The sequence below is a fragment of the Apteryx rowi genome, unplaced genomic scaffold (assembly GCF_003343035.1).
Source record: "Apteryx rowi isolate R43461 unplaced genomic scaffold, aptRow1 scaffold_323, whole genome shotgun sequence".
NCBI lineage: Eukaryota > Metazoa > Chordata > Aves > Apterygiformes > Apterygidae > Apteryx > Apteryx rowi.
The window spans coordinates 112,187-125,597 of NW_020449675.1; the positions used below are offsets into that span (position 1 = coordinate 112,187).

The following is a 13,411-nucleotide window of genomic DNA, read 5'->3' on the forward strand; positions in this document are numbered from 1 at the left end:
TGTGCATATAAGGTTTCGGATGATTAATAGGTGCCTGCTTTGCTTTGGTTGGAGGGACTCAGTGCATGCAGGTTAACCCCTCCCTCCCCTCGCTCACATTTCACTTCACAAACTTGTCACTCTACCCTCGGCACAGTATTTAAAAAGTTTCACCCATGTCCAGCACCTCACTAGGAAGAAAGCTTCAGGCCTTGGGAAAGGCTCCAGGGCAATTGCGGCACGGATCTGCTTATGGTTTTCCAGCCGGGACAATGAAGATGTTTAGAAGAGCTCCCAAAGTAGCAAATTTGCAACAGCATAAAGCTCATGAACAAACTGTTTTTTAGGGAGGAATTGGATTTCTAGTTCCTGTGAAAGTTAGGAATTCTCGCGGCAGCTGCCGCTCCATTTTCAAAGCCTGAGYGCCAAGGCGGGAACGTGGCTGGCGGTGGGGCGAGCCGATGGAGCCCACCACCAGCAGCTGCATGCGAAGCCCGCCAGCTCCCGCTCCGCTCTGGGGCTGCCTGCGGGGTGCCCGTGCCGACGTGGCCCCGGCTGCAGGGCTGAGCCCCCCGCCCCCAGCGCCCTTCTCCTTCCACCAGAAGTCGGACTTTGCTCCGTACTGTGATTTCGCAGCCTCCTGCCTGGCGGCGGCTCCCCACAGCTTCCCCCGGGAGCAGCGGGCGCTCGCAGAGCAGCATCCCTCTCCCCAGCGCACCGGCTGGCACCCGGCCGCCACCGAGGCCAGACGACGCCTCAACCCGGCGCTGGCTTCAGTGTCTGTGGAGCCTGAAGGCGGCAGCCCCAACCTGCTGGGTGCTGCCATGGCCGTGCATGGTGGCTATGAGCTACCAGGAAACACTCCAAACAGGACTGAGAAAAAGGCATCCAGAAGGAAAAAGGAAAACTCAGGTAGGTCACAAAAAATCAGGGATGTGGGCTAGTGCAGGCTATAGAACAGGAGCACCTATGAGATTGGGAGTTAAGAAATAAAGCCTATGAAGAAAACATTTTATAATTCTTGCCTAGGGAAACTTATACAACATCAAAACTGAATTGTTTTTTCTTTGATGATCTCCTGTGTTTGTACTTCACGTCTGCAAATCTTGCTAACTGAACCAGGCACTTCCCTTGCCAGCACAATGCAGATTTGCTGTCACCGCAATCACACGGCATGTGCAAGCAGCGCTCAGAGTGCGCGGAGGTGCCGGCATGCACGGCTTACCTGCCATCCGCCTAGTGCACAAGGAAGGAGCCCTTGTCTTGAGCTGCCTGTGCTGGTTGGGAGTGTTGCAGTGGGATTTATGGTCAGAAGTACCAGATGCATCGAAGTCTCCCTTTTGAGATAAATTCAACTTGCCTCACTAAATATTAAATGCTTTCACTTCAAAACAGTAGACACTACAAGCTTGCCCATAAGCACAATGTCCAGCAATAAGGAAAACAATGTAATTTTTCATTGTGTGATCATAACTAGCAAAACACGCTCTTTCTACAGCATAATGTTCAAGAATTTCACAGATATATAATMTCTTATCTAGATATGTGAAATACATATTAAATAGTTTCCTCTGAAGGAAGGTATTGAAAGTTAAAATGTTTATATGTGTTCATTTGCTACTGTGCTAATTTACAAGCTACAGCATGCTTTTCCCCACAGCACTGTTATGAGGCTGGGACTATTTTCCAGTATCCCCATTTTACAAATAGAGAACTGAGACATGTAGATAAAATGATTTTTCTGAAGTTTTGCAGGTTGGCTACGAAAGAGCCACTAATGCAAGTCTCATTTCTCCATCCTGCAGTTTAAACAACGCGCGCGGATCCACTCTCTTTCCATCGCGCTTCCCGTTCCCGTCTCTGCTCTCCTACAGTGCTGGACAGGCCCACTCGGGGCACCCATGAAATAGCTAATATTCTGAGCCTCTTTGTGCCCTGAAGGCTAGTTTACTACCCTCAGTACTGTGTTTTCTTCTTTAGAAACCCAGCTTTGTAGTATTTAAGGCCATCTCTATTCCAAAAACATTTTTTGGGCAACCATTTCCCCCAAAACTCAAATGCAAAGAAGTTTTTCTTTTTTTTTAAGGGAAAAATGCTTTTATTAAAACATTTATTAGTCACAGGGTAAAGAGCAGATTTCCATGCACTCAGAGCATGGGGATATCCTTATTCTTAAAGCGACGGAGATGATTCCAAAGCATATCCCCTGTTTTAAGGAGAAGACAAATGCTCCTTCTGCTCTTTATTGTCAGCAGCCTTGACGTTTTCTTTTCACACTTGCTCTGCCCACATGCTTATCATTTCAAGGAGCCGTAAGCAAAGACATCACTGCGGTGCAAAGTGCTTCCTACCTGCCAGCAGCAGCTGCTGGCCATGCAAGCTGCTCCTCTAGGGAAGGCAGAATAACAGAAACACCCTGCAACCTTTTCCTGCTCTCCCCAGACTAAATAAAGCAAATGGGCGAATGCCGATCAATGCTTTTATTGCTGCTTCCTGAGCTTTCACTGCAGTTCTGGCGATGTGTCCGGACACACACCGATTGTGTGTTGGAAGGGGGGACATGCGGCCTCTCTCTCCTCTGGAGAGTTTTCCCTCACTGGGCACCCAGAGCCCTCTCTTCAGAAATTAGTAGGCTAATAAAGAAAGAAAAATTTGAAATCACCTGAAGACAAACACTGCAAAATAAAGTCACTTTTCTTGGTTGGTGCATTACCAGCTACCATCTTATTGAACTGCAGTATAGCTATGGCATGACAATGATTTGTTTTGGTGTGAAAACTTCCAGTTCTCACCAACACTTGATTATTACAAAATAGGCAGTGAGGATCTTAGAATATGGTTCTTTGCAGAGTATTCTGAGAAAAGTCTAACATAACCATATTTCTCAGACAAATAAGCAGAATGATGTAAAAATGAAAAAAAAAAAACCCTTGACAATCTTTAAAATTTTCTTTGAAACTTTGATATATTCAAAACGTTTATAAAACTTCTTTGCTATGGTGGTAACAGCAGTGGCATTTCCTACCAGCAGCCGTGCGCAGCCATGCAGGCACCCTTCCCCTTCCTCTACAGGAGTCTTCAGTCCTTTAGGGGCCTTATTCAGTCCCAACTTTGCAGGCTCATGATGACCTGAAGACAGAAGGGAGCCAAGTGTTGGTTTTCACAGCTGGTTCTGCAGCCTTTCCACAAGTCAGAGCCATTAACGTTTTCAAATTTTTTTTTATACAGGGCTACAAGGATTCAGTTCTGTACAACTTAGCAAATCAGTTAAAGCAATGCCTTTGCAATTACAGCATTTAAGAGGCTAATGGACTTTAAAATGACTTAGAGTTTAATACTGTCTTTCACGTACAATTAAGTAAAAAGTTAGGAACACACAGCAACCTGTAAGGAAACTCCAAAGCACTAAATTAATCTCTAAAGTCAAAAGACAAATGATAACTTTTGGGAGACTGACAGGAGCCCTGCAGGTTGTGAAAAGAAAAGAAAAGAGAGAAGAGAAGAGAAGAGAAAAGAGAAGAGAAGAGAAAAGAGAAGAGAAGAGAAGAGAAGAGAAAAGAGAAGAGAAGAGAAGAGAAGAGAAGAGAAGAGAAGAGAAGAGAAGAGAAGAGAAGAGAAGAGAAAAGAATTGCCACATTTGTGTTCATTTCTTAGCATAGTTGGTATAGCATCCCTGCAGCTATGGCTTGAAATTTGGCTTCAGAAATGTGCCTTTTCCAGCCACATTGCAGCTAAGTGCATGGATAGCAAAAAAGTGTTTTGAGGCAGCATAGTGACAAGGATGATACTGAGGCCAGTCGCACACACAGCTCCCTGATTCCCTTACAGGTTTCCTTYAGTGAGGATACAAAGAAGCTGAAAGTCAGGAGGATGCAGGGCTGACGCAGGGACACTGGTTCTCTGCTGTTGATTGTTTCTCCATGCTCTGCCCTCACCATATTCCCCAAATATACACCAGCCCAGGGTGCTTCCTCAGTGACTTTGCTTTGCCCCCTGCACTGGAGAAGGTCCCCATACACTCATTACACATCATGCACACATTTACGTGCTAGCTTTGCTTTGCTGCCAGTTGCTGGGTAGTGACTGTGATGCAGCAGCCAGCATCAAGGGAGAGCAATAATACATATATATGGAGTGAAAGTAAAGATGTGGGGAAGATGACTGCTACTGAGAGTACCATTTAGATGCAATGATTGCAAGGGATGTGGAAGCTTCCTTCCCAAAGCTGCTCAGTCCTAGCCTTGCAGACCTAGGTCTGTGCTTCTGCAGTTCTGGCAATGTGCCCCTTCCTTTCCCTTAGCTGTCCCAGCTTTGGCCCCTTGATCCAAAGACTGACAAGCTGGAGGGGGCATAAAACAAGCTTCTTAAACTAATGTCCAACTTAGCCCTTCAATCAGTAGTTTACATCAGATCCCTACAATGCGCATATCCACATAGATCGATGTAACTGCAAATTACACAACATGTGTGCTTGTCTCTTAGAAAACCAGAGCTCAAGCAACAAGCCAGAAACAAGCAGCAAATCACGGAAGGAAAGGACAGCTTTCACTAAGGAGCAGCTACGGGAGCTGGAAGCTGAATTTGCCCACCATAATTACCTGACAAGGCTCAGGAGATACGAGATAGCTGTGAACCTGGATCTCACAGAGAGACAAGTAATTCCTGAACCCCTACCTCCCCAGCTTCTCCTCCCTTCCCCATCATTTCTTCCTAATGCTATAAAACAGACATGTCACTCAAGGGTGGACTTTTGTAATGGCACAGAAGTATTTTAATACAAAACCTCCMAATTCTTTTAAGCACATTTGTTGAAATTTCCTGCAAGTAGTTAATAGATGTAATTCTGTTAGTCTAAACTACATAAGACACATTTAGGAATGTCTGATATCTGCTGAGCTGTTGTTTGTCACCACTCTTTGGTGCATACTGATGTGCCATGAGTTGCAGAAGGAATATGGATATCATGTTAGACTCCAGTTACCAGGACGTTATTTGAACGTTACGTGTTTAATAATTTGCATCCTTCCTGGGTCATGTAATATTTTGAGGGGATAAGGGAAGACAAAAATGCAGAGTTTTGCGGAGACAGATATTTCTGTTCTCCCATTGTGATAGCCAGGGTTTCCTTATCAAAGCTTAATGAACAACAGAGGAATTGCTCAATTAAATGAAGCCAATTACAATTCCTGAAACATTAGATTGGCTGGCCTGACTGTTAAAAGGCATTTAGGGACACCATGCCCATCAAATTTACATGATTAACTGACACAGAGATGGACCCTGGGCAAAGCACTTGTACTGCTGGTTTCTAGGAGAAACATCTGTCTACAACAGATTAGCGAGAATTGTCCCTGCCCTCATTAGAGAGATGGCTTAGTTAACCTTGTGACGCCCCTTCCACCTTTTCTTCCAGAATCCCACAAAACATTCGTTTATCAATATACAACTGGCTACATGGGGTCTGCCTATACGGCTGAAATTGAGGCAATAAGTAACATTTCCTTTCTATCATCCAGGTCAAAGTATGGTTTCAAAATAGAAGAATGAAGTGGAAGCGTGTTAAAGGCGGGCAGCCAGTGTCCCCCCAGGACCATGACACAGAAGATGTGGACTCTGCTGCCTCCCCCAGCTCTGAATAGTCCTTGCAGCAGTGAGGAGGGGTATGGAGAGGGGACTGCTCACAGAGCGGATGCTGCGCGGCTCCGATCAGCGCTGTCGCCGCGAGATGAGCCTGCCTGCAAAACCTGTAGCCCTGAGCCTTTGAAAGGGGAATGATGCTCTAAGTGCAGAGGCACTTAAAGAACACAGGGGAAAAAAGCCAAGGAAGGGCATGACTTTGATTTTTGTCTGAATGAATTTAACTCTCCAGAATTGTCTTACTTCCACAGGTGTGTCTTCAGAATATTAACTAAAAACACTGAATATAAAGCAGGAATAATGTTGTCTAGGCTCTCAAATGCTCAGAAAATACAGGTCGTCAGGCAGCAAGAAAGGGTTCAATGAGTGATAATGCAACGCTGTATTCACATCCAACCCTTCCCTGGTCACTTCTATGCATTCTGCATTTGGAGCTGGCATGGCACATTTTCCTTGTGCCTTCCTTCAAGTCATCAATAAATGTGTTGGTAGTCACTGATTTTTCATGCAATATGAACAGAAAACATACATGGCCAGGCAATAAGATAAAAAACAAAAATTTGAGGGCAAAACTATAGACACAATGCTGCTTGCCCGTTGGGGAGGAGATGGCTTTCCCCTTAGGAATACAAGAGGGCAGGTGCCTTGCTGATAGCAGCAATTTGTGGCAGGAGATTTCTTCCAAGCTTACAGCAAATCCTGAAATCATGTTGCTAAATCTTAAATTCAAATATTTTTTCAAAACAATCACTACCAAATATCACATCAGATACAGCAAAGATTAAGCCTTCTGAACACAGTAGCTATCACTGTTTTGTTTTAGATATTTTTGTCTCTTTAACTGAAGGAAAACTACTCTTTCATGCTCTTTCTTTTCTTTCTTTTGTATTTCTGGAAACTCTCTGAACACCCAGTATTTTCTTTGTGAATTTAGGATTGTTAGGAGAAGCAGAAAACAATATTATGGGGAGTGATTTAGCTGAGTTTTCCTGTCTTCAAATTCTTGGTTTGTTTTCCGTTGGAAACAAAACTTTCCGCATAACAAGCATGCACATGTGTATATTTAAATTACGTACAAATACATCTGTCAATCAACGTATTGTCTGGATTTACACTTATTACTCATAGACCTCAAAATCAGTATCACGGTTTATCAAATTTACAGTTATGTGACCAACTTAGCCTTTTTTTGGCTGTTTGCAAACTTTCCATTAATATGTTATTTTTTTGTGAATTTTTTTAGTGTTTGCAACTGTTCAACTAGTTCATACAAATGCAAAGTATCTTTTCTCTTCAAAACATGTAGACATACTGTGGCTTTTTTGTCATTCCATTTTGATTTTTTTCTCAGTGCTTGATCACCTCTGCCTCTGACAGGCTTTGAGGACATCAGGAAACTTTACCAGTGATCTTTAAAGCCACTAAAGCTGAGATAGCCAACTGCCCCTATTTCAAATGTAAATAATATATTAAAAAAACCTTTCCAATACAAGATCATAAACTGTCCTGGCACCACCAGATATCTTAACAACACTTCCACTTGAAAATGTTCCCCTTTCATTCAAAAATTGTATTATATCAAGTTTATTACAAAGTTTTAGGAAAGCATAGTGTCTGTTTCTATTTCTTCTGTCCTTTTGTTTAATGTATTCTAATGCAATTTTGCCTTTTTTAAACAGATTTTCACACTAGCATATTACATAATGAGTTTTGAGAATACTGAAACTCATGTTTAAACACTYGAAAGGTAAGCACTATTTGCAGCTGTGGCATGCTATCATACTGTCTTCATTTCAGCTTATTCTGCTGCATCGTTTTGGGGCATTAACTTGGAGAAACACAAAATACTCTGCAGATATGGTGGATATAAAGTTACATATCTGGATGATATGTTCATAAACTTATCTGTGGTCATTCCACTTTGTAAAAGACCTCAGAATAGCTAATATGAACATTTGTTGTAAAAGAGATGATGCATTCTTTTCAAAGAGCTAAGAATTACTGTGTCTACTATGAAAAATTGTCCATCCACTCCATCTTTTAAAATTTCCAGACTATTTGACAGATGAAAATTGAACATTTTAGAGTAGACATTAATGCAAAAATGATTTAAAAATAAAGAAACTCGAGAAGTGAAAAGTTATACAAGGTATTTTCCATGCTGTGACCACAGCAGGGATGCAAACACTGGTAAATCCTGTGAGTTTCARAGGTGTAATCCAGTGACTTCTCAGGCCAGCCAGCCAGCCACTCAGCCAGAACTGTCACCTGTAAAAAGTCCACTAATTTCTCTGGAGCAACCAGCATGCACCTCCCCTCCATAAGCTTAAATAACTGCTGCATTTACTGCTAATTAATAATTAATAAGAATAATTAAGAATAGGCATGTCCTCTCCCTAGGCTAGACCTACTTGTCTCACTTAAGATCTTTATGGAGAGGAAACACTATCCTCATTTTCCTCCCGGTCAGACTGTGTGAGATTGGTATGGGATTTCAGTAGGAGACCTTGCAGACAGGAGCTTTTGGCCAGATCCCAGCTGCGGCAGCAGCACTAAGCCAAGGCACACCATCAGAGTGTGATCGTTATTTGGGTTTCGTAAAACTAGGTGGTTAAAAAAAAGGCTCACACACAGATGAGAAGAACTCATAGATTATGGTAACTTTAAGAGCAGAGAATGTCTATTGCTCTGCTTAAACTTTGGTGCCTTCTGATTAAGATTCTGATTAAATTTCTCACTAGTTTAACTCTCGCTCTTGATAAACACTGAAGAAAAAGCTATTTCTGTGAAAAACTCTGGTGCCAACTCAGGCATCCTAGCCCCATTTCCAGGAACAAGAAACACCTCATGTCCGGGTTCCTTTGCTGCTCATTTCCTTGTAAGCACTGAAGCCAGCTGTGACTGTGCATCAGCCCACCACCTCCTCCCTGCTATGTTTAGGCAGTTTGCAAGCTGCAGAAGAAGTTTATTTTGTGATGAGACCTGTTGGGCTCTTGGCTACTACCATAAACCAAAATGAATCTAGATCAACTCCTCACCCAGAAAGAAGCTTAATAAATATTCCCTTTCAGGGAAGCTGATTGGATCCTAGTTCACTTAAAAGTGAGTCAAAGGGATCTCAGTTTGCACCTATAATTACAGCGCCTAAACTGCTCTTGCTCTGACTCTTGACAAATAGGTACAAGTCACCCATGAGATCATTTTATGCTGGAGTTTCCATGTGAAACTGTCAGCTTATTCTGAGATTTTAGTGTTTCATGATGGAACATTTTGCCATCAAAGCGTTTGACCCCCTGAACCTTTGGTGCCAAGAATCTTTCAGGCAAAGCCTGTCGCCTGGGAGAAAAATCTCTGACCTTCAATTATTCTTCTCAGAAATACACATCAGGCTTTATTCTCCCTGCGGAAGGGAAGTAAGCTACCTGGGGATGTTTGGCAATGCTTCCCATGACCGAAGCTCAATAAATAATCTGTGCACAGTCACCCACATAACATAGGAAGGGTCTGACAGGTCTTCTACAGGAAGCATGTGCAGGCAGAGGAACAAGATTTCTTCCCATATAAGGCCCACGGAAACAATCCATGGGGAATGGGGATATCTGTATAAACTCACCAATATGTGCTGAAGTCCTTTATTTCTGTGCTGCCTCTTCCAAATGCAGGAAGAAAAGCACTTTCACTAGAAGCCAACACTGCTATTAATTCCTGTTCTAACTTTCTAGCAGCTCTGTGAGAAGACAGCTGCATGGTTTTTAATTGAACAAACTGAATGTCTGGACTTCTGAGATGAGCTGTCCAAGTCATGCATGAATATGTAATTATTCATCTGAGTTTCTTAAAAGGTATCTTACATGTTATGTGGTCCAGAGCACACAAATAAAGGGCCTCCCAGCAAAATACACTATTTCCTATTATTCACTCTTGACAAATTCCCTTGCAATAAGGGGCTGAATTTTGTACTCTTCAAAACAATAACGTCAAAAAAAGGCATGATGGCAGTACAGGCAGATGAACCCATGGTAGCTACTTCAATGCTTTGTTAATGTAAAGGGGAAACGCTCCAAGCTTGCTAATTCTGTTACTGGCACTACATTGCAAGGGCAATGCTTAAAGCCAGTCAATTTTTGTCCACATTGCACCTAGGAGAAAGCCTCTAGCTATTGCCAGGGGTTTAGATGGTACTTATTCAGGAAAAATGTCTCTGGGAATTTGAGTTCCTGAATGAATATCAAAACTTGCCAAAGAAACAATGAAATATAAAATCCAAATCTCCTGAGTATGTTTCTTCTTATTTTGGCAATTTTTTAGTTCAAGATGTTTTCAGACATATTACAGTAGTCTCATGGAGATGATGCTATACAATATCCAATCAGGTGCTTCAATGAAATTTCACAGCAATAATCACTAGTATTAATAAAATAGATATAAAGCCAGTCATAATTAACTGTCAGCATAGCTGAACCTGTCTGTGCACAGCTATGAGATTACCATATTATTAAATTACACTCCCTTTGTAGAAGTTATTCATGCTGGTCTCATCTGTTAACTCTCTATGGGTTCTTTCAGCATCTGAACAATAAAGGTTATCTTCAGTCATCTGTGGCAAACATATTCAGAATACCTGCTTCAAAAGAAAAGATTATAAATCAGTTCCTTAGAAACACAGGTATAATGAAGATGATTGCAAACAAACAGCTCAAAAAAATAACTCCTTAGAGTGGAGTAACATTCTGCTCTGTTCCTTCTGCATGTGTTTCTTACAGGCTGTTACTCTTAATTATCAAATATATGCAAGAAAAGGATTTGTAGAGGGAGAATCCTACTGCACCCTCGATCCAGAGACAGAAAGCTGGAGTGCCGTGCATGGAAACGTGTGCCAAAGCACTGCTGTGCCTGGCTGCAGAGCACCCATCCCACGCTGGACTAGGCGGCTGCAAGGCACAACAAGCACTGCAGCCGGTGACGAAACGCTCTGCCCCACTCTAGCATTCCTGAGCAGGGACCCTAATGAGAAACCTGTCTATACTGCAGGGTAAACAACCCTGCTCTATTTACAGTCTGTCTTAGTACCAGATCAAGGAAAAATTCAGCAATAATGAAGGACAAATATCTTTCAGGAATGGGAGACAGGCTAGATGACTTTTGGAATATATTTTTCTATGGTTTGATAGTAGCAAATTCACAGTAATAAAATATTTTGCTCAAGTGCATGCCATTAGGAAAGCTCTTCCTGTCCCAGAGAGCAATCTGCCTCCCGTGTAGAAACAGTCAGCAGCTGCCACCACTAAGGGCTTGTGGAAGCAGGTGTGGAGTCACCAGAGCTTCGAGGAAGTGCCAGATTCCTATTCTGGAAACATATTTTTATTCCTTTCTGAATGGAAGCGTGCTCTGCAGAAGCTGTGACGCAGTTTCACATGAGCCAGCCCTTGCCTAGTCCAGGGAAGGGGTTTGTACTTGGAAGAGTGTCACCTTGTGGTAAGTGTCACCCGTGGTGAGCACTTTAGTGTTTACTGCAAACAGCAAAAATCTCTCTCCACCCAAGAGAAACGGTTTTCTGCCATTGCAGGGTTTGAGCACGGTGCACATAACACCAGCAGGAGCCAGATACCAACCCAGGGCTGTTACAGAAGTGCTTCCTCCCTTCTTTRCTTAGCAGAAGTTCTGTGTTTGGTTATTTTCATTCACTCTTGTTTGTTTGTTATTTCAAATGTTGCTAGTTGTGGCCAGGTGATCACAAACATCTCATGCTTTTCTAAAGGAGACTCTCCCAGCAGGGAGYGTATCTACCCAAACAGCCTTACCATGGCCCACAGTGTCTGCAGGTCCCCAGCAGAGGCCTGGGGGGAGATGCTCGCGCCCGGGGCAGGCTGCACCGCACCTCCCCGCCCACCTCCAGACCGGCTTCTCCCGAGATACCCGAAACTGCTGCACGACCTGTGCGATTGCCATGAGCCCTGCTGGGGAGCTCCCTACACTTCATGATGGCCATGTTAAGCCCATCAAGGAGAGAGGCAACACTGCAGCCAGATGTGAACTTGACTGCACTAAATGAGCAACTTGTCCTAAATCATAAGCCACAGGTAGTGAAAGGCCCTTACAGAGCAAACAGTGGCATCGGCCTTCATAAATTATACTTATGCCTGGAGAAGCTGCTTGCAGCCCTAAGCATTTCAGGTTTATTTTCCACATACCATAGCCCCTGCTGCTGCAAATCTCTGTCTCCCTGAAAAAGACCCCTTCTCTGTCAGCATTACAAGCTGGTGAAAGGGCTAAGGAATGGGATAGCTGCTCACAACTGCACTTTTCACCGAGGCTGGTAATAAAAAGTGTCCAATAAAAACATGACACTTCCTTTTCCATAAGGTATTACTTAAGTGGATATGACTGTATTTCATCAGGGAGACAGCAGAGTGAAAAATTGGAAGCAACAGCTCCGCTTCCCTTCAAACACTTTTTAAAGCTATGACATATCCCTGTTAATGTTTTCTTAAACCACCTGCTCATACTTTTCCCTGACAATGTAAGAGGCGAAGCTTGCAGAGAGCATAGTTGTGTACCACAATGGTAAAACTGTTTGAGTTGGCTGGGTGTGACTGAGGCAAAAGCTGTGATGTCTTCTGCATCTCCTCCAAGATGCTTATTGCAAGGACTGGGAAAACAAGGTGCTAAGAGAGAGCAAGCTAGACAAAATATCCAGAGGCTGCCTGCCCATAGGATTCTCTCCAGCAGAACCACTGCTCTTCGTCCAAGTAAATTTGTGACCCTTCAGGGGCAGATAATGACTCCCTTCCCCCTGTGCGCTGTGAGTCTGGCCRAGTTACAGCCATGTGACATGACGTTCATTACCTGCCTTTCCTGAGCTCCCTTTCCTGTGGCATTTTTTTTCCTGTGTAATAGATGCCAAAGTTGCAGATGGTGGACATTGTCTCTCTTTATCAGGCTATCTGGTCCTGGCATTCATAAGTGTCCAAAAAAAGCCCCCCAAAAAACAAAGAAGTCTGGAAACTTGCTACATTTTTGCAATGCGACCTCAAAGATGCAGAACTGGGGGTTGCTGTAAGCCATGAACTGGTGACAGCACTTCCTGAAGCTGAGATACATCTCACAAAAACCCTCCTGGCAGCACTTTTGAGAAGACATTCCTTGTCTGAAGTAATCATGATTTAAGTTTTGCTTCCTTCCCTGCACAGAAGACTTTGATGGAAGCTTACTCAATGCTGTACACAGGTTTCCACTACCTGCAGTAGTTCGGGGATGCTGACGAGCTGCACAGCATAATTTTTCAATGAAACATTAAGCCTCTCTCAAAACTAGAGATTAAACACTAGTTGCTATTTGTGTTTTTCAGTGCTTGTATTGTGCCGTTGAGTAGGTCAGAGATGATCTGGAGTCCCTTCATAGCAGCGCCTACAAAGCTACTGGGGCCACAGTTTGGCACCAGAGCCTCCAAGTATCTCCTGCTCTAACACCAGCATCACTAACAGGGTCCCAGACAGTTTGGTGCTTGCATCCTGGCTCTTGTTTAAAGATTTGAAAACACAGACTACTTTGCTTGAAAATTATACTAACAGAGTGGAGCTACTTGGGGCTGGAGTTTAATTTCCAGCTGTGATGTGTCAGCTCCAGCTGTGAGATTTCTCATGTTAATTAGTTGCAACTCAGAGATAAATCTGATTTAGTCTGTATGAAGCTATGAGTAGAAGGTGAAAGTATATGGATTCACATGCAAATTTAGTTGCACGAAACTAAAYGGTCAAGAGAGGACCCTGCATTTGGATTGGCTTAATGTAGGGAG

The 13,411-nt window shown here is 43.2% G+C and overlaps 1 protein-coding gene across 2 annotated transcripts; it reads left to right on the top strand.

Annotated features, from left to right (window-relative positions):
* Positions 1 to 440: 440 nt before the first annotated feature.
* Positions 441 to 5,618, top strand: MEOX1 (mesenchyme homeobox 1). 2 transcript variants are annotated; one of them, XM_026071304.1, is made up of 3 exons: positions 441 to 891; positions 4,462 to 4,634; positions 5,496 to 5,618. In XM_026071304.1, the coding sequence occupies exons 1-3, from the start codon at positions 441 to 443 to the stop codon at positions 5,616 to 5,618; spliced, it is 747 nt and encodes a 248-aa protein (XP_025927089.1). The 2 variants fall into 2 exon arrangements, with proteins under 2 accessions (XP_025927089.1, XP_025927090.1); XM_026071305.1 differs by lacking the exon at positions 4,462 to 4,634 and having other exon boundaries at positions 5,496 to 5,518.
* The last annotated feature ends 7,793 nt before the right edge of the window (positions 5,619 to 13,411 follow it).